This window comes from Fundulus heteroclitus, chromosome 13 (assembly GCF_011125445.2).
Source record: "Fundulus heteroclitus isolate FHET01 chromosome 13, MU-UCD_Fhet_4.1, whole genome shotgun sequence".
In the NCBI taxonomy this organism is placed as follows: domain Eukaryota; kingdom Metazoa; phylum Chordata; class Actinopteri; order Cyprinodontiformes; family Fundulidae; genus Fundulus; species Fundulus heteroclitus.
In genome coordinates this window covers 25,138,809-25,161,722 of record NC_046373.1, presented here as the reverse complement: position 1 = coordinate 25,161,722, position 22,914 = coordinate 25,138,809, and the positions used below count along the sequence as shown (strand labels likewise).

The 22,914-nt window shown below is 39.0% G+C and overlaps 1 protein-coding gene across 3 annotated transcripts; it reads right to left on the bottom strand.

Moving 5' to 3' along the window:
* Positions 1-1,248: 1,248 nt before the first annotated feature.
* LOC105915861 (ATPase family AAA domain-containing protein 2) lies at positions 1,249-22,054 on the bottom strand. Of its 3 annotated transcripts, XM_012850112.3 has the most exons (29): positions 21,913-22,054; positions 21,652-21,822; positions 19,834-19,922; positions 19,276-19,304; positions 18,026-18,119; positions 17,612-17,678; positions 15,605-15,680; positions 15,394-15,519; positions 14,976-15,042; positions 13,443-13,517; positions 13,000-13,108; positions 12,714-12,829; positions 12,422-12,596; positions 12,050-12,138; positions 11,801-11,960; positions 10,875-10,965; positions 10,476-10,790; positions 10,272-10,386; positions 9,856-10,042; positions 9,232-9,417; positions 8,938-9,073; positions 8,598-8,794; positions 8,243-8,402; positions 6,967-7,089; positions 6,660-6,746; positions 3,447-3,845; positions 2,791-2,921; positions 1,748-1,876; positions 1,249-1,515 (listed from the first exon to the last, which is right to left on the bottom strand). In XM_012850112.3, the coding sequence occupies exons 2-29, from the start codon at positions 21,805-21,807 to the stop codon at positions 1,483-1,485; spliced, it is 3,717 nt and encodes a 1,238-aa protein (XP_012705566.2). In that variant the 5' UTR covers positions 21,808-21,822; positions 21,913-22,054; the 3' UTR covers positions 1,249-1,482. The 3 variants fall into 3 exon arrangements, with proteins under 3 accessions (XP_012705566.2, XP_036001378.1, XP_036001379.1); XM_036145485.1 differs by having other exon boundaries at positions 21,652-22,054; XM_036145486.1 differs by lacking the exon at positions 3,447-3,845 and having other exon boundaries at positions 21,652-22,054.
* Positions 22,055-22,914: the final 860 nt, after the last annotated feature.

The window sequence follows — 22,914 nt, the reverse complement described above, 5'->3', positions numbered from 1 at the left end:
AAAAATATATATAATAATTGCACCTTCAAGACGCTGTACCAGCTAATAGTATTGCAGTGTTTAAAATCATTTGGTTTATTATTTACTACAAAACTTGTATTTTCAAAATACAACTTGTATAAAAATTGTTTTTATCAAGAATGCTTACATTATGTGTTTCTTCTGTAGTCCAGTTCCTTGAAAATGAATGTTTAGCTCTTAATTTTGTATGAAGCAAGTAAGAGAATGTCAGATTTTCCATATATATTATTATTATTTTAAAATATGTGAACACTCAATAAAAAGGGAGTCTAAACAAGTGTAGTGTAGTTGCGAAATTTCACCAACAATGTAAATGTATTATTTTGTGTGAGAGGCTTTATTTTAATTTTAAGCTCTCAGCTCCAAGGAAAAAATTAAACTTATTATCCATATTTGTTACCGACACAGGATTAAACACTGGTTACTTCAAATATAGCGGAATACTTCAAGCTCTCGAACAATAACTATTTACAGAAACCGGAACTGTTTATTTTGAAAGCAGTCAAATAAAGCGGAAGCGTAAAGTTGAGACAATAAGGTCAAATTTGTTATGTTTTTTTTCCTACCTCAGCGTCAGGTCAGGAGGTTCATGTGCGTCGTTGCGTCAGGCCAGACGACACACAACTGATTTCAGGTCGGTCATATAAAAGTTAAAACTTAAAATACACCAAATATTACCAGCTGTGCTATTAATTCTATTGAAATCAACATTTCTACATTGAAATATCACATTGGATGTATGAATAATATCAAAACACTTGAAACTCCCCTAAAATGTAAGAATCACACACACACTCTTAAATGTCACACAATTTCAAAATGATTTATTTCAACAAGTCATGTGAACTTTTAACTTAAAAAAAGGCGATGATGTGAAAATGTTAGCAATTTTATCTCAAACTTTATTCACTGCTTTTGAAACTGGAATCTATGGTAAGATAGGTCTCTGGATGTAGATCCTGTTTTGTTTTCAAGAGCAAAAACACAGAAGCAACACTGAAAATGAACATTAATGAGCAGACACACTTTGGTGGGCTGCCGTACAAAACATACACACAATGATTCAAATTTACCCAGGCCGACACTTTTATAAAGTGCATGTCATGATATATTCTTACCTTTTCCCCATAATAATTATTTTTCTGCTATAGATTGTAGTTTGCTAGCTGGTCTTGCTACTTGTCTGCCTGTTTTTTACACGATGCGAGCGTTGAAGTCCGAAGTCAAATTCACAAACTTGGCAAATAAAGCTGATCCTGATTTAGTAAATAAACCAGTTGGTCATAAGCCTTAACGTTTTTGTAAAAATGTCAAAGGAAGAAATGTTAATAGCATCTGAAGCAATACTTAAAATACTGAGGTATTTTTGAATGTTTGTTACACTTTATAAATATACTTTGATATAAATACCAGAGAAAATAAACTTTACATTTAAAGTGACTCGGGTTTTATTATGATAGCTCAGGAAAAGGTTTCAACCTCCTTCTTCATTTCCTAGAGAGAGAAAAAAAACATAAAAAAGAAATAATTAAATAAACCAGATGGATTTTTTTTGTTCAATCAACTCCCCCACATTATATGATTAGTTTGCTATTTTTTTGCAGCTAAACGCAATGCTTGTTTTTCAGCAATACAATAGTATCTGATATTCGTTAGTAACTTCTATCGTCTGTAATAAGTCGCCTCCCTCTTGGATAAAAGAAGTTGTGTGGTGCTGCTGCTGTACCTTAAGAAGCTCCGTCTTGTTGTAGTCGTTTCTGTGTCTGTAGATGCATTGAGCCAACAGAGCGTAAAGCTTCTCCAGAGGCTCCACCTCAGCGCCCTCTGTTTTAGCTACGGCTCTGCTCAGGAGTTCCTGGAAGAAAAGACATTAACAATGACATTGATCAATTAGTTACAACCGAATCGCTTTAATTCAGTTGGGTTTACTTATATAGCTCAAATTCACGACAAACGCTGTATTAAGGCACTTCACAAGACAAACGGGTCAACATTATATATAGAACTGTAAAAACAAATTAGATGCCGATCAATTTCACTGCAAACTATAATACAAAACTGTCACATGACTGGCTTTGTGTTCATATTTCTATGAGTTTTTTTTTTCATTTGATTAATTTAAAACGAGTCTGTAACTGATAATAAACCTAACACAGAATTATGAATTGCTAACCTTGAAATGCTAATCAGTATTGCTGAGGAAAGAGAAAGCAGCAGATGATGCTGGCACCACTGGCTGATAAAATGGTTCCAGAATTAACTTTTTTTAAATTAATTCTGGTATCAAAAAAGATAACAAAAAATAATTTTGACTAAATTGCTTTTTTTATGAATTAAATAACAAATATATAATGATATTGCCTTAATGTGACAAAACATGTAGTCTTTTACCAGCAGTTGCTCAGAAAGTACAAAACCTATTTCCCTGGGTTGATCATTTCTAACCAGCTATCAGGGACTTCTAGGATATTTCAGACTCCAAATGAGCAAAGATGAATTAGTTTTCCTTTGACTTCATGATTATGCACTAGTTTGAGCTAAGCTGTTACATAAAATGCCAACATAATACATTGAGGATCGCGGTTGTAACAAGACAAAATGTGGGAAAACTTGAGATTAGATCAAATCAGATGTTTATAAAAAATACATCCACCATGATTTCATTGATAACAGTTCTAAAAAATCATTAACACGCATTACTGTTAAGAACTCCTAAAAAAAAGCCCAACTATGGACAAAATTAGCTTAAACCATAACCTTGTTGCTTACCTTCAGCCTTTTGCGGTCGACTACCAGCGGGGGTGCTTGCTCTTCAACGCTCTCTGCAGATCTGTCCTTGTTGAACTGTATTTGCTCGAAGACAGCCTTGTTTGCCCTCATCTCACCCTTCCTCTGCCTCTCTGAGGAAGAAAGAACAGAAGAACTTTCCTTTTAGCTGAACAATAATGTGTAGCGCTGTTTTTAAAGAGTGCAGAAAGCAAACGACACAAAACATGACCCACAATTCATATAAAACTGTATATAATGCTGATTTTTTTTTTTAAATATAGGGTATAAGTGCAAGCAGCAACATGTCAACCTAAAATAATCCTGTTGAGTAAATCAAAGAGAGCACCTCTTTTGAGTAATTTGGGCTGAACGTTTCTGTACGTCAGAGAGCATCTGCTCTCAGCTCAGCTTTGTGCCGGTTTGGCTGTGTGCCCACACTTCTGCCTGACTCAAACGTTTGCTCTTCAGATGTTGCTCAGCAGCGGCGGCAGCAGAAGCAAAGCGGGAGCAGAAGCAGCACTTTCGCTGCCTCTCTTGCCGTCTGCAGGGCTTTGAAGCTCAGTCGGAGCGCACTGAAGGTCGGTTAGTAGGGCAAAGGCGCTCACGCAGCCACAGAGCTCCAGCTTCCACGGCAAACCTCTGTTAGACAAACACACCTAATTTCTTTAAATAAAACTCCGTCAGTGCCTTCCTTCGGGTCGGGTCGGACTGTGAAGGCTGGCTTTGCCGCCTAATTTGGGGCGCGCTCCTGCTGGGTTGGTTGCATCTTTGTTTTAGGCGTTTTTGGAGCTCTTTGAATGCGCGATGGCGCCTGTTAACAGCCAGGAAGATGTTCTCGTCGTCGTCGTCGCTGCTGTCTGACAAACTGGAGGAGCTTTGGCCGGCAGAACCATTCCCCCCTCCGGTTCCGTCTGTGCTCGAATCCAAACTGGCTCCGCTGGACATCGAGGAGGAGGAGGAGGAGGTGGAAGCTGTCTTCTTTGTTTGCCGTTTCCTAACGACACCTGTGCTCCACTTGGATTTTCGGGTAGTTTTGAAACATCTTTTCTTACACGCTGCAACAAGAAGTCAGAAGAGGGTTGGGATTGAGGGCGGAGAGAGGACAGGAAGGGTCATTACACAGAGAAGCAATGAGGTGGAGTGGAACTGATTCTCCATTACTGCACACTTGATCTTCTCCTCTGCTTTTGACTTCTCTCCCTCGGCTGCAGACTCACCCTCATTCACTGCTCTCCTTTAAATCTGCTCTCTGGATGCCTCCTCTTCCTTTCATCTGGTCTCTGCCTCTAATGCTTTTATGTTTGAATAAAGACTCTGCAGCTCTCTGTCCTGGCAGCTTTACCTTCTTCTCCCCTTTCCTTTGGTTTATTGAACAAAAACCTTTTTTTTTATTCAAGACAGTGTAATAAAATTACATTATCCTTTTAAAATATGGCAACTTTTAAAACGGGTATGTGATTGAAGTTATTCTTTTTTGGACATTTTGATCGAAACAGAAATATATATTTAAAGCTGTCCATCATATAATTATTTTTTAGAACAGAAAACCTGTAACATGTATTTTGTAGATTTCTGTTAGTAGCTGAAAATTGAACCGATTAAACAACTTCCTTTATGTAACATTAAAGAGGCTGAGCAAGATAATCCTTTTTAAAACTTTTCCTTTTCAGCTGTGTTCTGGCTTGCAGCTAACTATATATTTATATTTATATGCATTTCCATGACCAACATTGATACAAAAAAAGCTAGCAAAAGGCAGACAAGAACTAAAAAGTTGCCGAAGATTGATGACGCGACACGAACAGCGCCATCATTGAATGAAAACGGAGACCACACAAGAGAAAAGTAGTGACATCAAAGACTCCACGACAAGTTTAAATTTATAAAGTTGGGCTTTTTAAGGCTATACAGAAAGAAAACTGTTGTCTGGAGAGCTGCTACACGTGCAGGCTACGGATGGATTTAAAAGCACTCTCTCTCAGGCCCAGTCAATTCACTGCAGTAAGGAATGACCACTTGTGATATAAAAAAACGTGAAAACTCTGGTAGCATTAAGACAGATGTTGTTATTACTCCTGTTCTGCTCCGATGCACGCTGGCACCAGCACTCCCACAGCTGACAACTGTCAACTGAAAAGAATTGCAGCAATTGTGCAAGTCTCACTTTCCTCCATATATTTAGTTTTAACCAAGGTTATTATCGTTAATGAAAACTAACGAAATGACACACTAGAAGTAAAGAAATGTGTTAACTGAATTAAAATAAAAAACGAGCCGTTGCAAAAAGAAATAAAACTAACTGAAACTGTAATGACAATTTACAAAACTAACTAAGATTAACCGAATTTAAAGACAAAATGTGCTTAGTTTTTGGGGGTTTTCCGCTGTACCACATTAAGCCAGCAGATGGCAGGTACGTCAATCAATTCGTGCAAAACCGGAAAGGAAACCACAGTCCAATTTGGGATTACTTTGACTATGACTGTATTTTAGGTAAAAGTGCTGTAAGTATCTTGTGGATGAATGAGATACAATATATGTGCAGTTATTGAAGGGGGAAAAATCCCAACATTCTTGAAGTTCACCTGAAGACGTCTTACTCAATGTATGTAAGTGGTATTACAAAAAAAACAAACTACAACTTAAACTAATAAAACCTCAACTGAAGTTAAGCAATTTCAAAACCTAAAAACTAAACTAGCAAACAAATGCTAAAATACAATTAAAACTATAATAGAACTGAAAATATGCAGTCAAAACTAAATAAATATAAAAACTAATGACACTTTCAAAACTATTTAAACCTTGGTTTTAACTAACAAGTGGACTACAGTAATGTAGCTGTGAAAATGTTGTGATCTGCCACACCACTCGAATGCTGTAACCATCTACAGTTAGTTTTCTCACATGTTGGTTAGCCCTAAAAAGATTCAAGCTAAGGCTGCACATGCAGTAGTTGAAGGAAAGTCTTAATCTAAATCAGGGGTCACCAACAAAGTGCCTGCAAGCACCTTGTAGTCCTCGAAGATCCAGCAGTTAGCTGCAACCAAAACTTTGTTTTATTCCGTTACTCTTCCTGTTTATTCACACTTGCATTTATATAGATTTAAAAAATGAGAATATCTACAACAAAGCATGAAAAATGTGTTTATTTTACAGTTTAAGGTGAAATCTGACTCTTCTTGTTCAAAGGTCAGTACTGGTAGCCCTTCGTATGACACAACGCCAATGAAGTAGCTCTCAGTTTCAAAAAGGTTGGTGACCCCTGCTCTAAATAATCAAGATCTGCAGTTATGTCCCCTCATCTATTAGTTTCATTTGGCTCAGAGACAGAGGAAAAAAAACAATAATGTTATAGCTAATTATCAGTCATATACTCATTAAAATTATTATTTTTTCTCTGTCTGCAGAGAGTGACAGGGTTCAAGGCAGCGCCGTTACAGATGCAACATTGTCATCCCTTTATGGTAACTACTTCCTTCCAGCACGTTTTGTTCAAAATCACAAGTTTGATTTTTTTTTTTCTTTTTTACTTTCAAGGGTTTTAGGCTTTCTAGCTTTAAAAGATGATCATATTTAATATTTAGAATATTACTGAAATCATTGTTTACTTCAGTAACTCAAGACATTATATAGACACACAGAATACAAAAATGTGGGTTTACTTCCCACTTTGATTTGCAAAAAGGTCATGTTTATCTGACAAGCGAATATCCGCGGAGCACATATTCAAATGTATTGAATATGACTGTATGCCATGTAAGTGCAAAGATAATTATCCGTTGAAGTCTTTTTCTCTGTGAGAATACTAACCTTCTGAAGGTTCCAAGCTTTCTTTTTAAGACACGGGATATTTATGACGAGCTTACCTCCAGGTCCGGTGCTGTTTCTTGGGAACACCGAGTTGTAGAAGCCGTTGGTCAACTCTAGATTGGCTCTGGCCCTGTAGGATAACGCTGTCACAAAAATAAAAGCTTTAATTTGTAGTGTGGAGGTTTTAAATTAACAATCAGCGACTGAGCGAATACAAACTACAATCACTGGTAAGCGACATTTTTAAATCAAAATGGATTTTTTTAAACTTTTTTTTTTATTACTTAAGATTCCAATTGCCATTATAAAAATAAAGCTGAAGCTCCATGCTGAACAACTGTTGTAAACTGAGTAAAGTTTTACCTCTCTCTATCCGAGATTCTCTAATTTCCTCGCAGACCCTCTGGAAGTCCTTGTCCAGTTCGTCTCTGACGATGACTCGCATTGTGTCCTTCAGGGCACACGCACGGTGTCGGATGTGACGATCTGGCACATAAAAACAATTTTCCATTTGTGTTAAAATATAGAAACTTTGAATTCACATTTTGATAACAACGTGAATTCAGTAGTGTACATTGGAGATAGGTCACACTGTTTTGGTGAAGCAAAACGGCGCAGTGGCTATGGAGAGTTTACCTTCTTATCTACTTTAACCACTCTGCTGCTGGTCATTTCAAAATATTATAACTGAATATTAAGATCTAGTCACAGCAACTTCTCATCCACACCAACAGCATGTTGAGCTTTAAAAACATGTAAGATCAGAGTCCTTGATAATTTTATATAGTTATTTACATAATTAAACACGTCCTAGTTTTAGTTATTCATAATGATGGAATCAAAAATTGTATGTGAAAGCAGTGTGCTAATTATTGAGCTGCATTTATCCAAAGAATGAGAATGACATGCTTGAAATTTCTCTTTCTCTCTAAATTCTTTTCTTTCTGTATGATTTGGTCTGATAATGAGCCTGGAAACCTTCCCTTTAGGTTTCCGGGCGTCCTGTAAACTCCTAATAATGGCTAGATTTTAATTAGTTTATATGATAATATTTTGAACATTCGTTGCTTATTCAGAAAATGTTGATTTTGTTTCTTGGACTTCTAACTAGTGAATATTGGAGAGCAGAAATGAGGTTCATAATGAATTTTATTTTTGTTCAACTACTACATTCTTTTGATTCTCCAAATCTTATGCTTGAGGAATTATATTTGATTCATCCAGATTTTTTTCCTTAATCTAAGAATTTCATTCCTTCTTTGACTTGTGATAAGAACCATTCCATAAATTGTTAAAGAATTCATACTTTAGATTGGATTGATATATTATAATATTGATTAATCTGTATTGCGACATGGACCATCATATAGACATTGACTGAGTTTACCATAGCTTATTAATACTACATATAAATACTTTTCTGCATACTTTTTTCTCAGTACTTTATAAGAGGTTTCTCAACTCATCTGCTTGATGATTTATAAAAACTGGCAATTGCAATAATCCATGCATGATCAGCTCTGATTCATACAGACAGCACCAGAGCTTTCTGGGTGCTGACGGAAGAGGAATTAAACTATTTAAATCTCACTAATAAAATCAGTTTAATTATAAACAGAGCTTCTTCATTCAGTCCCACCTGCTGGGTCGCTGTCAGGGTTGTACTCGAGAGCGTTCTGCCAGATCAGGTCTGCATCCGACATGAACTCCTTAATGGTGACATATTTATGCTCATCGATGTTGGACAGCAGCGTGGACAGGTCCATGGGCTTCTGGATCACCATGAGGTAGTCTGGGACCTGGAAGCACCAAAACTCATATCTACCTTTCTTCTGGCGTAATAACCAGTTCTTTATCTCTTAAATGCCAGAGTATTGTCATCTAATCTCTGTATCTGCCATTTGACACTCAGCCGGTTGCGTGCTGTTGCTTATTGGAAACGCTGTGATGGAAACAGTTCAGCTTCCAGTTTTAGATTGGCAGAAGCAGCTCACCTCCTCTATGTCGACGGGTTTGACGAAGGCCTTGAAGCGGCGGTCCAGCATCAGGCGCTCTGTGAGGTTACGGAGGAAGAGGCGGAGCTCCCTCAGCACGTCCTCCTCCTGCTCCTCCAGACGGAGGCGCTCCTGCTCAGACATCTGTCTCAGGGGAGGGAGTGGAGCCACGGGAAGGATCTCCATGTTCTGGGTCACTGATGGCAGATGAGCAGGTGAATTAGGCTTCAATAAGTCTAATTCACTCTTTAAAACCTTTAACTGTTTGCTTGGCACTATGCGCATATGGGTGGAAGAGAGAACCATGAATCAAAACACGCAGGAACACTGAGTGACATACTTGCTTTGTTCTTGGATGGTGGAGGCTCAGCTGCCTGGTTCAGAATGAGATCCTGGAAGAACTCTGTCCTCTCCTGCCGGGTGGGAACGGTCATGGTATATATCTCCCCATACTCCTCCCGAAACAAAGATTGTATCTGACGATAAAACAGCATATGATTAAGTGATATTACCTTCACGTTTCTTCCTTGATGTGTGCGTTTTTAAGTTTTCTATTCCTGCTTTTAAAAAGTTTAAAATCAACTACAGAAAAGAAAAGAGGCTAAAGACAGTGAAGAAAACTGTAAGGCTTCACCTCTGGGTCCAGCTCCTGGTGGGGGAGGCTGCAGGTGGCGAGCAGGAGGATGGGGGAGAATGAGGGGATGCTGCCCAGCAGGCTGAGAAAGGAGGCCCTAAGTGCTGCTCCTGCCGTTTCCCACCACTGCTGGATGTGAGGGATGTACAGGATGCTGGGAGACGTTCGTTTGGCCTCGCAGAACACCTGATCAAGGGAGACATTTTCTTTGAGGTCTTGATTCAGTTTCGGGTGTTTTTCTAAATTGTTTCCTAGTTTTCGTTCATTCCAACTGTAGTTTCCTTTTACCACCAATAGAAGCTATTAAAGGACAGCAGCGCTCTTTAAAACAAGGTTTTCAGCCAGGATGTATAAAGCTTGTATAATATAGCCAAAAATGTACATAAGATCAAAGCAAGTACAATACAACTTCTCTGTTGTCTTTATAATTGCAAACCTTATAATGAAATTTGATGTTAAAACATTGCAGCAAAATTTGCCTGATTTAGATCAAATCATGCAGACAGTAATGGATATTTGCGTTTTTTTTCTTCTTCTTTTGATCTACAGAGCTCCAAACTTAGTACAGCTTGTCAATTATTTGGAAGCTGTGTTGGCGTCAGTGGGCTGCTAAGCAACAGATACCTGTGCACAGGCTTCCTCGGGTGAGGTGCAGCTGACCCCAAACAGCACAGCAGAATCTAGGCTGTGGACGGTGAAGCGCTCCAGGGCGTGCAGAATGGCAGGGGCCAAGTGGGAGGTCTGACCAGAGTCAGGGCGACCAGCCAGGAGCATTCGGGGGCGGTGGGACGTTGGATGCTTGACCGCACTCCTGCAGGAGCCAGCGGTGCAGTAAAAGATATTTTAACAAGGCCAGTTCATAGTTAAAGTCTTAAACATTAACTCTGGAGTGCTGACACACTCATTTATGTTAGATGGAGTTCTGTGCCAGTGAGCTAAAGTCTTAGATTGCTCTTTGTACTGATGTCATCTGACTAGTTTCTTTATCGTGCCTTAACCAGATTTCTATTGGGCTTTAATCACGTGGCGTTCAGGTTCACCTGGCAAAGTGCAGGAAGTTCTTGTTCTGGGAGGTAGAAGGGGCAGAGATGCTGCAGGTGGAGCCTTCATCTCCGCCGTTCATCAGACCATCATCGAGGATACCAGAGGTCAGATCTGGCATAAGGACGCAGACATAAAACTTTCCGAGAAGGCTCTATACATGAATCCACCAGAAAGGCTTCCAGCCTTAATCTTTAACTCACCCGGCTCCCTCTTCCTCTTCATCCCTTGCTCAGCGTGTGGAAACAACTTCTGCAGAACCTCCAGGATGTGCTGCAGAGCGGCGCTCAGCAGGGGCTGAACCACCGTCGACAGCGGTTTTGTAGGACAAGCGTTGGAACGTTGAGAGGCCGGCTTCATCTTCCTCATGGCTGCCACAAAGTCGCAGCTGCTAACGGAGATGGAGGAGACGTCCAGCAAGAGCTTCTGGGAGGTTCCGTAGATCTGTGGGTAGCGGCGACGCAGCGCGCACAGCGCCGCCTCGGTGCACACTGCCCTAATGTCAGCACCGCAGTAACCTGGAACGGTTGAGGATTCAGTCGGGTCCTTTCAGAAAAACATGTGGTAAATAACCAAAGAAATGGGATTTTTCTCCCACGTACCAACGCATTTTTCTGCAAGTTCATCCAGAAAGTCTTCCGAAGGAGGAGGTTTCCACAGCCGGGTGTGGATCTTCAGGATCTCTTTACGAGACTGAAACACAAAGAGCAAAAATCATAAATATCCTGCGTAAATGTAGGTTCAATTCATAAGTTCTAGCAAAATTGAACAATAAATATGGTATCATTATGTAGGAAATTGAAAAGCTCAAAATTAAACACTTCAAACTTCTAACACTTGCGTAATACAAGCTACTTATCATAACATATTGTGTATATATAAATAAAATAAAATAAGGAGACATATGATGCAAATTCCACTTAAATACATTTTGTTTTGTACTTCATGAGTCTCTATGAGTGCATAAAATCTGAATGCAGTCGGTTCTGGTGCTGCAAAGATATCTTTATATTCTTTTTGGGTCATATCTGAGCTCTATTACGTATTTTGAACAATGACGTCACAGTATTTGCTGCGGAGTTGCTAAACAACGCTGTTATTTTCTAGTCCCAGCTGAAGAACGCCGAAGCTACAAGCTGATAAGTAAAAATGTTAGCTGTTGGGTGTATTAACCCACACAATTAATTACACGGTCCCCCAGCATACTACAAAAATGGTCAAATGGGGTGGAGTGGAACATGACCTGGAGGAGGGCAGGGTGGGAAGTTCCTCATTTAGATTTAAAGAAACCGTACTAAAACCAGTTGTTCTCAGACACACCTCAGAACAGGCTAAAGCATTGATGTTCCACTTTATATAGATCGCCACTGAATGTTTTAAATGTGACAAGGAAGAACTTAAAAGCACGATATGTTCCCTTTAAGAACAAAACCATAAAGTCTCAGAGAGTTAAACTAATGCATAAAAATTAAACTAAGTTAGAAAGTACAGACAGATCATGAAAAGTACAACGAGAATAAAGTTTTACCTCTTTGTCTGGAAGGCCAAACAGAAACTCCCTATCAAATCGTCCGGGACGCCGCAGAGCTGGGTCGATGGAGTCGAGCCTGTTTGTCGCGCCGATCACCACAACTTCCCCTCGACTGTCCAACCCGTCCATCAGAGCCAGCAGAGTGGACACAATTGAGCTGTAGAAGTTTCAAAACAAGTCTGTGATTATTTAGAGCCATTGAAAGAGGGCAAAGTTAAACTATGGGAATGTAAAGACCGTAAGGACCTGTGAATCTGATCTTGTTTGCTGGATCGAACGGGAGCCAGGCCATCAATCTCGTCGAAGAAGATGATGGAGGGACGTCTCTGATAAGCCTAATGAACAGACAAGGGGCAAAAAAAGCTTCTTCTATCATCTCATTTTTGTTTAGGGTTAGGGTTAGACACTTTTTAGCTTTTTGAGATGCTGCTAACATTCTCAAAGAAAAACTATTTCCAATACGTAAACTATTTTTTGTATCATTATTTTGTCTGTGTATGCTTATTACATTTTTTTAAAACAGCTATGCTATTGTTATAACCATGTTTTCACAGCATTGGTCACAGTGCGCCAGCAGGGGGCAGCGCAGTAACGTCAGATAAATCTGCTGAAAGTCACCTGCTCAAACAGCAGCCGCAGCTGCCGCTCCGACTCGCCCACCCACTTGCTGAGGCAGTCAGCTCCCTTCCTCATGAAGAAGGACACCTTCCTGTTGCCATGGCTACACTCGTTGGCCAACGCCCGCGCAACCAGGGTTTTCCCCGTCCCAGGGGGGCCGTAGAACAGACAACCTCTGAAAAGAGACGAAACAAAGTTTTCTGTTTAGTTCTTAACAAAATCAAAGCTAGGCGCCATTTAGTATTTAGTATGTAAATCCCGCAAAGTTCTCCATCATCTATGCGGGACTCACCTGGGAGGCTGAATCTTGAAATTGTCAAAGACTTCTGGGTAGAGAAGAGGGAAGACGACCATCTCCTTTAGAGCTGAGATGTGACCCGACAGCCCACCGACGCTGTCAAAGCCCACCTGAGCAGAGAATAAAATAAATGGGGAGGAAAAAAAAAAAGAGAATCAAGCAGAGAAATGTTTCGGTATGGGCCAAGAAGTCAGAGAAGCAATTATTGTAAACTATAAAAATGTAAAATGTAGCAAAGGGAATGCATGAGGCCCTTACACCGACATGTGCTGTAACTTACCAACTGATCAATAGCCATGGGATCAATGTCTGCCAGACCTGCTCCCCCAGCCAGCTTGTCTCTGCGAGTACTGAAAAGCTCCTCCGTTCGGAGACCGAGTGCACGGCAGCTGCACGAGTGGAGTTAAAAAACACGATCATTGGTGAAATGAAGGAAAACACAAAGCCAGGAAACCTCGACTACAATAAAGTGAAAAGATACGCCTATTTTGGGAGATGAGCTTACCAACTTTAGGACATCTGCAAGTGAGTTGTATTTAAGTCATATGTGTACAGTAACTGATTTCATCTCCTAAAGCCTGTTTTCCATTCATTCCTTTATAAAAGTTTTTTTTTTAACTATTTTTGTCAACAGTGGACAGATCGATGCCGATTGGCACTGAATACCAAAAGATAGAAATGACATTACAGCCCTCAGTGAAGAGATCTGTTGTCTCTGCTGACCTGCTCGAGTCCTTTTCGTCCTCGTCACCCGAGTCGTCGTCGTCAGACTGATTTGACCACACGCTCTGAGTGGTTCTGATGGAGAGAAAAGAAGCAAATGAAAGATGAGTGTCTCAGATTGAGCAAAAAACATAAACATCACAGGCAGGAATGCCATATCCATGTTGGCTTCTTAAAGATGTCTCTGAACTGTTCTTTTCCCCGGGTGGAAAAAATAGAACTTCGGTGAGTTTTAAAGACAAGAATTCTGGGCATATTTTCCCATTCATGGTTGATTTTCTTTAACCCACAGAATATATTTTACATAAAGACTAGAATACACTGCTCAAAAATTAAAGGAATACTTTTGAATCAAAGTATGACATCAAATTAGTTACAGTAAATGTGTGAAATGTTGCATTTGAGGACGAGACAACACTGTACCGTACAGAGGTTCCACAGGCAGTCCAATGCATCAATCTGTGCCACAGCCAGAAGGTTTGCTGTGTCTCCCAGCACAGACTCACGAGGACAGAGGAGATTCCAGGAGACAGACAGTTACTCTAGGAGAGCTGGACAGGACCGTCAGAGGTCCTTAACTCACCGGCAGAACCAATATCTGCTGCTTTGAGCAGGAAGAACATCATTGCCAAGTCTCATGTGGCAAGAAGAGATACCCCAGGACACCGCCTGTCATCTCAAGAGGAGCATGCCTCCACGCTGTCCGACATTTCAGCGAACTGGATTAATCTGCTGCATCAGTTTTCAGTTTCACTTTGCCTGTGACATCAGTTTAAAGCCCTCTATGGGTTGATCGTTTGCATTTTATTCAACTGACGTGGCAGCCTTTTGTTCCCAACACATTTACCCATTCCATATCAGGATCAATGTCCAGCATGATTTTTTTGGGGGTACATTTGGGATCTGATGTGTTTTCAAAGTGTTCCCTTATTTATTTTTCTTTTGAGCATTGTACAAACATTCATCAGACCTAAACATTTTTCAGTGTGTGGTTTTCAGGAGTTAAGAATGTGGTCCCATTAACTTCCCATAAATGAGCAAGACTCGCATCTCTAAACACCCAAAAACTACTGGTTTACAACTAATAGTAGTTACTTAAACTAGTTTGCTCTAACCTGTCCAAAAAAAAAATCAAAACAATATCTTCCTGGAAAATGAGCCAAATAACTTTTAAATATTTAAAATATACAGAGCAACCTTAAAGTATTTCCTTTTTTTAAACCATTCAGTGGACAATTAATTGTAATTTTGGAGTGTTTCATGCCCTTGTTTTTGGAAAATTGTCCATAATGCACTACAGTAAAATTAAATTAACTGATCACTATATTTTCTTTTTAGATTTCTTAATCTTAATCGTGGCCATTCAACTTTTGTCTTTGCTTCAGTGTAATTACTCTCTTCCAGGTGGATTTCCTCCTGATTTGAGAACCTTTTGGCTTTTTTTAGATGAGTCAAACGGTTTGTTAAATATAGGTTTTGTTCTTCATTATAATTCCTGGTCATTTTAAGATGAGACAGAATGTTGTATCTCACCTGAAGGCACGCCTGCGGGTCGTGTCGGTTCCTGACGGGTTGATCTGGAAGGTTCGTTTCAGGAACTCTGAACGATGTAAAAAAACAAGCAAACAGAAATCAGAATATGGGTCTAACTAACTGGATCTGTCTAAATAAACCTTATTAGACTAAGGGTTTTCTTCCTTCTTGTCGTCTGGTTCATCATTCTTTACCAAAGAAAAAAGGTAGTGGAAAAGGTGTGTTGCTAAGTGCTGAAAACAACAGAATATTTTCATATATCAATCTGTGTTAATTTACTTTAAATCAGGATTGATAACTTTAGTGAAATGTTAACTTCAGATTAGTTTTTCATGTTTTTTTGTGCTGAGAGTCACAGACAGTGAAGTCAAAGCTCCGTATTTCAGGTCTGTGTGTGGAGCCATGCAGCAGGACTGACCGTTGCTGGCTCCCTTGTACAGCGATGAAGCTTGGCCCAGTCTGGCATCAAAGTTCTGGTTCACGCTGCAGTTACTGTCCTCATCTGCAGTTGTTCCCAGTCCACTATCTACGTCAGCGGCATCGCCTGGAAATACCAGAGAAGAAGGGATTTTAAAACTAAAATCATCCTGTTTTTTACTCTCCTGCAGCTGCGCCGTGTTTGCACAAACCGTTGTCATCGTCGGTGTCACTGAGGTCTGTTTGCAGCGGTGCCGGTGTTTTCTTCTGGGCTTTAGAGTTATTCTTCTACAAATAAACAAATACAATTTGAACTTGATCAACAAAACAAATTAAATTATTGTATTAAGAAGAATTCCACTTACATCAGGAATATACAGGAATATACAAAGCTATATTTCACAGCAGTTTAGGCATCAGACAATAAATTGTCAGACTTACAATTTAAGACTTTTAAATTGTAAAGCATAAATTTGATTATTTTTGAAAGACTATATAAATAATTACACCAAAACCATTGAGGGAATTCCTAAAATAAACTAAAATACTAAAACAAAGTCATTTACAGAAACTACTTGAGACAAAGCGGTCCGCTGACACGCTGTTGTCAGAAAGTGATTTATAAATGAGCTTCCACTTATTCTGGCACACTAAAATAAAACCTCCACCACCCCATCATGTATACTTGCTTGTTGAAAATCGTCTGACATCCCACTATACCACAAAAGCAGAATTCACTGACTATGTCAGTGTAAATGTTGATATATCTGTGCCTTTTTAGTTCAAAAATCATAATCAGACAGACATGTATGGAGCTTTTTTTCATTTCAGTTCCAGTTATTTGTTTTGTGCTTCATCCCTCTCCTCTTCTTCATCCTCTTACGTATGACTGAAAATAAGTCTCAACACGTTTTGAAGGATGCCTCAGTTCCAACAGCTAGAGAGGTAAAGGAGGTGAGGTTAACAGCTCTATCACTGGCTAAGCACTTGCATCCGTGGTGGCAATGCTCCCTTTTCTCTGTTGTTCGCTGACTCGTCTAAATCTCCCTCTGTGGTTGTTTCAGTTGGATAAAACGGGAGGCGAGTTCACACCAAAGTTCACAGGAGGATGTGCCTCACGGCCAAACAGATGAATGAACTTTGTCAACTCGTACACTGCATGTGATGTAACCACATCGCATATGTTGGCAGCTGATAGAGTTGTCTCCTCCTCCCCATCAGCTGCGAGCGGAGAGAGAAGTCGGCGTGCAGCAGGGTGCACCTCCCTCACGCTGAGCTGATAAGGCGGGAGTGCCCGCCCGTGCAGGCCGTGCGTACAGTCTGATCTGGGCCTTTAAAGCCGCGGCAGGATGTAAACACGCGTGAGCATGCAGTCACGAAAACAAAAACAGAACCGCAGAAAACCGAGCCCTGTTCAGAGGCAGCTTATTCCCACACGTACAGAAAATGCAGCTTTATTTGTGTGATTCACCTGCTCCAAACTCACTGAAACAGCTGCATGATTTTTAATCACATTGTTTGTTAGGCCTAATTTAATTAAAAGTATGTTGAGGTGTAATGCAGTGATATTACCACTGGTTTGCCTCCTCTCTCCTCTCTAAATAAACCCAACCTGAGAGATACATAGACATACTACTACTACTAGTAATACAAATAATAATAAAAGCAATAATTAGGTTTGTAATTTAAAATGTGCAACAAAAGATAACCTTGATCGTTATTTTTTCTTTTAAAAAATATAATCCACTATTATCTTGTGAGCAAATTTGGCTACATTCTGTTATAACAAACATGTTTCACTTCATTTCTCACTTAACAATATATCTGCTAAACAATGTCGGACCCCCAAAGTTTTCCTCAGATAATCTTTCAAAAATATTTTTGAATTTAGTCATACTCTGTTTTATAAATGAACTGCAACACTCATCAACTCCTCTTTATTAACAGGGAAACTCAATCATTCTCTTGCGGTGAGACAGTAGTGAGAAAATAAAGTCACGTTTCACATCAGGAAACCTTCATGTGAAGCAGACCTAAGGAGGACATCCGTTTTCCCTTTATGTAGGCAAACAAACTCAGCTGTATTTGACCAAAATCAGCTCAGTATGTCGGCACTGTGCTTCACAAAGACTGGAAAATAAATGAATATCAAAGCTTCAACTGCTGTAAATAAAGTGCATAAATAACAGTGTCGGTGGGTTTTTTTGGTCCAGACTCACTCCGTCTTTGTTGTTACTAATCTGTTGATTTTTCTTCAGGCGATCCATCCCTTTCAGGTCTGCCTGGCTGCAGAGAAATTATACTCAAGATGAAAGGCAGTCGTCACATGTTCAATTTTCTTTTCCAATATGGGACAAAAAAACATCCCAACATATGCCACTACGGCTAACAACCAGGATTAGAGGTAAAAGTAAACATAAATAGTACAGTTCATTTATGTATCATTAGCAAACTATTACCAAAGAACATTGTTCTGGCCAGGCTGCAACATATATCCTGGGAATGACATCTGTATTATTATTATTTATTTATTTTATCTAATGTGGCTTTAAAAGACTGCAGCCTGGGAGCTTGTTTAGCTGCAGCTCCAACAGCGCGTTATATTTCCTGTTGATGTCACTGAGTCGTCTTACTTGTTGTTGATGCCATCAATCGTGTTGGAGGCCTGATATCTGCTCGTCTGTTTGGTCGACCTGGTGCTTCTCCTCACCCCGCTCCTCTTTCCACCTGACACGATGAAAACATGCATGCATTTATATTCAGTAAACTCAATATTCTACAGAGAAGCTGACTGATCACAGGGTAAATTTAGAGAAAAACAGGATGCAAATGCTTCTATATATTATATACTATTAGTTCCCAAACCGGTAACTGATGTGTATAAGTCTGGCTTTGGGAAATAATTTCTATTTAAAATATATTAATAATTTATTTTTAAAAGTACTTTTGTAATTACAGGGTAGTCAATAAAATATATTATTATCCACTTTGTGTTGTCATTATGGTCATGTTTTAATTATAAGAATCTGTGATGAGGAGAGTTAAAAAATTTAGAAGTTCGGCAGCTCCTATTCCTCTTTTTTTTTCAAAGCAAAAAGACAACACAGTTTAACTCTACCTTTGAATAAGTGTTTTTAAAATTTTTACCACATGTGGGGTGCAATATTGGAAGAAGACCACTATAAATAAAGCTGTTGGGGTGTGAGGTGGCATCATGTGATCAATACAGACGCCGTGTGTCAGGTTTGCCCTCAGAAGCAGTTGCCCTTTCTGCCCCCATAATCGAAACAAAAAAAAATTGCATCATGCAAAATAATGAAATAAAAGAAAATCAGTGGCAGCACATCTTAGATAGATGTGAGGATGATATAGTTTTATAGCCGAGTGATTCAATTTTATCTTGACTTTATAAAAAATAGAAAGTAAAGAACAACTGATTGTAAGTGTTCAATAGGATTAAAACCTAAAAACTACAGACTATAGATTTTTGTTTTTATTTAACCTGGGTAATTGCAGAGGCACACATTGGAGAGATACCCTTTCACCTATTGAAGGTTTCTGCTCATGTTTTGTGTTTATTTTGGCATAACCAAAACGGTTATGGTCCGTTTAAAGTCTTTCAACAAGACAAATCGTGTTCATTAGCCCTAAATATGAGTGACTTTTGATCATGTAATCAAAGAACTGGTTGTATATGATTCATCCAAAAATCCGCGGGACAGGGTGCTGGACCACAAATATCAACGAATAACAGGATAAAAGTAGATCTGCAGACGAAATTAGAACTTTCTTGTTTTAAAACCACAAAGCTTGTAACATATGTTCTATCTTTTGACTGTTTTTTAATACTTTTCCCGATCCACAAGACGAAGATGCATCTTACCTGAAGGTTCCTGAAGTCTTGGAGATCTCCTGTCAACACACGACAAACATCTGTGTGAGGAAACTAAAACATGAAATGCTGCAGATTGATTAATTAATCAATAAGCACTACCTCAAGCATCAGGATTTAGTTTAGTTTAAAGAAACCTGGATCAAGCATCTGTGATTCATGCCAGCAAAATTCTTTGTATGACCAAATTAACTGTAAGTTATGGCAATATTTTTAAATAAATTGACTCCCTTTACATTTTATAGAAACATGAAATAAGACAGCATGATAAAAAAATCACATAGTCCTAGCTTAAATGGATGTTTTACCAACTTTATCAAACTTACAAACTAGTAAGACTGTTTATCAGTGATCTTGTGAACAGTGAATTTTCGACAGAAAATTGCTGAAACTTCTGTTTGTATTCTGAATTGTAATGTCAGGTTGAAGTTAAGCAGCAATTGTACTGATAATTATCTATATTTATAAACTGTAACCTCGCTTAGAAAATAAATGCCCAGTTATTTCAAATCTTCACTGCTTTTTGAAATTCCCGATCTATTGCCTGACCTGATGACTTTCCTGGCAGGTGGAGCAACTTCATCCTCACACGTGTCTGAATCGCTGTGATCCTGTTCTTCTTTCTTGGCAGGAACTCTCTGAAGGACATTTCATCATGTTAGGATCCCATCAGTTATTGTTCACACCGACGGCTACAAATATTCATTCATTGTCGATTCTACAGAGTCTAATTAATTGGTAAAAATACAAAAAAACAAAAAAAAAACAGGCAAGCTGCAATTGTAACCTTGAAAGAAACGAATCAAATTAAATTTCACTTGTTGTTTTTTATGCTAAACATAGTAAATACAAGTATAACCATATATCAGAATGAAAGTTGTTAGAGTATACGGATGCCATCTATTAGCATTTGATGACAATATTGGGAAATATTGTTACGACTACAGCCCCGTTTATCGGTTGGTGATCTTTGGCATTATTGGCCCTGTGATCTGTCAGCTTCGGCTTAATACTAAAGGAGCCCCACCCAGGCCAAATATTACAATGGAAAGCAAAGTCTGAACTCGAGACACTTGGAATATTTTATCCTACTACTGTATCCCAGAGTCCTTTGCAAAATCAGTGAGATGCACACTGGTAATATGATTATATATGTTCTAATCAGTGGCAGTTCTACACCATATTTAGCAGGGGGCCAGGGTGGGGCCAGTGTTTTTTCAGAACAAAAGATTGGAGAAAAAAACTAAACAGGTCAATATTTCATTGTTTAATACATTATGTGAGCCAAAGAGCCAATTGTGGCTCTTGAACTGCAGGTTGCAGTTAAGTTAAGTTATTAAGGCTCAATATGGCTAGAGCTAAACGTGAAACAGCTACATTTTTAAATTATTGTTAGATTACAACTCTAAAGGTAAAAAATATAGTTGGGCCAAGGGACCAATCAGGTACGGTATCTTTGTCAGCTTATATCACTGTAAGACGTTTATTTAATATCATGTCTTTAGTACAGGAGCCATAACAGGGGCCAGGACCAGTTCTACAGGGGATAATACATTGCACAGCCCTATTAAAGAGTTAGGTTAGAATCTTTACTGGTTTGACTTTACTTAACCAGTTAGTTAGTCAGATGCAACACATTGTATCTTTTGCAAATAAAAAAGGACTACAGATCTGAAACTTGCAAAATATTCACAAATTCATAAAACAAACAAACAAACAAAAATATAACAAAACACAGAAAGTCAGCTGTGAGCATACGAACATATATGGCATAGTTTGGGGAATTATTTCTGCATAATTATTTTGCTTTTCAGGGTTTTTTCCCCACAAGTTTTGCATTTTTCAAGGCATTTTATTTCAGCACCACGTGCAAATATGAACACAATCTATTTGAATCATGTCGAAAATGACATCATTATCAATTAGAGGCTCTGCTATCAAATTATCGGGGCATCAGTATTCACCATGTTTTTTAAACCGGATGGCATTAGCTTGTTTAAAATAGATTTCAGCACTGTAACACGTATCGAGAAATGTTGCAATTATAATAACAATGCCATTAGCCGTCTAATAATACTGATGAAAGCCAGCTAAAGCGATCATCAACTAATTGATAGCATAACGCTGTGAGGCAGCAGAAAAATAACTACATAAAGTTTGAGAAAAATAAATGCTACTTCCCATAGTTTGATCTTTCTATAACAGTAATATGTCCCCCCCCCAACATATTTTTCGTAAGATTTATGTTTCCTGTTTTGCTCTCGTTCGTCGGTTCGTTCTGACGAGCTGTCAGGAATTAAAACTTAAATGACGCAGTTCGGTTTGTGTATGAATGCCCAAAGTCAAACAGACACAAAACACGCTCACTTTGGGCAGCTTCTTCCTCTTCGGACGGGTCACCGCGGCCCTCCGCCGGGTGTCTTTCCGGGCTCGCTGCGGGGTCTTCGAGCCCTTGGCCGGCTTCGCTTTCGGCTTGCGTCTCCGGGCGACGTCCCCTCTGCCTCTGCCACGGTCCGTCACCATGGTGACGCTCAAACGCTAACCAGAAGACGGTTAATGAGTTAGCTTACCAGCTAAAGCACCGACGCTAAACATAGACCGAGCAAACCCCGGCATTGCAGCCGGCACCTGTTTCAGTGTGCTTGGCAGAGATGATGTTAAGAGTCACCGTCTGACTCTGTGCGTGAAGAGAGAGCTGAAAGTCAAACACACCCAGGCGCAGCTTGATAAGCCCGAGGAGCCCAACAGTCTGCCTGAGTCGATTCAAACGGCTGAGTTCTGACGCCGCCTAGTGGCGTCACCACGTAACGTGCGCCGCAGTGTGCGTCTCGTTTAATGTGCGGTTTTAAATTTTACAGGAAGAACATATGCCGTACCATTGTCTTAAAAAAAGAAAAGGATGAAAAAAGCAGAGGGCAGCCAAAAAGGAATATAGCTTATATGTTTTGCATCTTACATATAGCTTCAAATAAATAAATAAATTAATTAATAAATTAATAAATTATTAATAATAATAATAATAATAATAATAATAATAATAATAATAATAATAATAATAATAATAATAATAATGCTCATTCAATACGAAGCTTTATTTTACGCAGTTACTTTGACGTTTTTTAATGTTAATTACATTCCAGTTATATGTAATTATGAATGGAATTAAAAAGTGACTATATTCCCAATGAAACTTTCCAAATTTCACCAACACACTAACGGAATTGGGTTGTGTGCAGAACTTTTTACACCAAAACAATAAAAGGATAAAAGTAGTAACTGTGAAATTACAAGTGATTTAAAACGTATGCACAATAAAGCCTGGATAGAAATGCTTGTGGTTTTAATTGAACTGAACTGAATTCCTTTATCATCGCTGTCAACATTGTCACCAACATTTACTGTGAAAATTTGTTTAGCGACTCCACATGGCAGCAAGGCATTTAAAAAAAAAAACGATATATATATATATATATATATATATATATATATATATACATATATATATATAGATAGATAGATAGAGAGAGAGAGAGAGAGAGAGAGAGAGAGAGAGAGAGAGAGAGAGAGAGAGAGAGAGAGAGGCATGGATGGGGTAATGGTTTTGCTCAGCTCTGTGAAAAAGCTGTTACC

Bases quoted from the DNA above. Each gene is read 5' to 3' on its own strand.
- LOC105915861 (XM_036145485.1), bottom strand. From the start codon at position 21,807: ATGGTGACGGACCGTGGCAGAGGCAGAGGGGACGTCGCCCGGAGACGC. The intron at 19,305-19,833 runs GTCAGGCAATAG...GTGTGTTGACAG, and splicing joins CCTGCCAGGAAAGTCATCAG to GAGATCTCCAAGACTTCAGG. The intron at 13,109-13,442 runs GTCAGCAGAGAC...CCACTCGTGCAG, and splicing joins GACGAAAAGGACTCGAGCAG to CTGCCGTGCACTCGGTCTCC.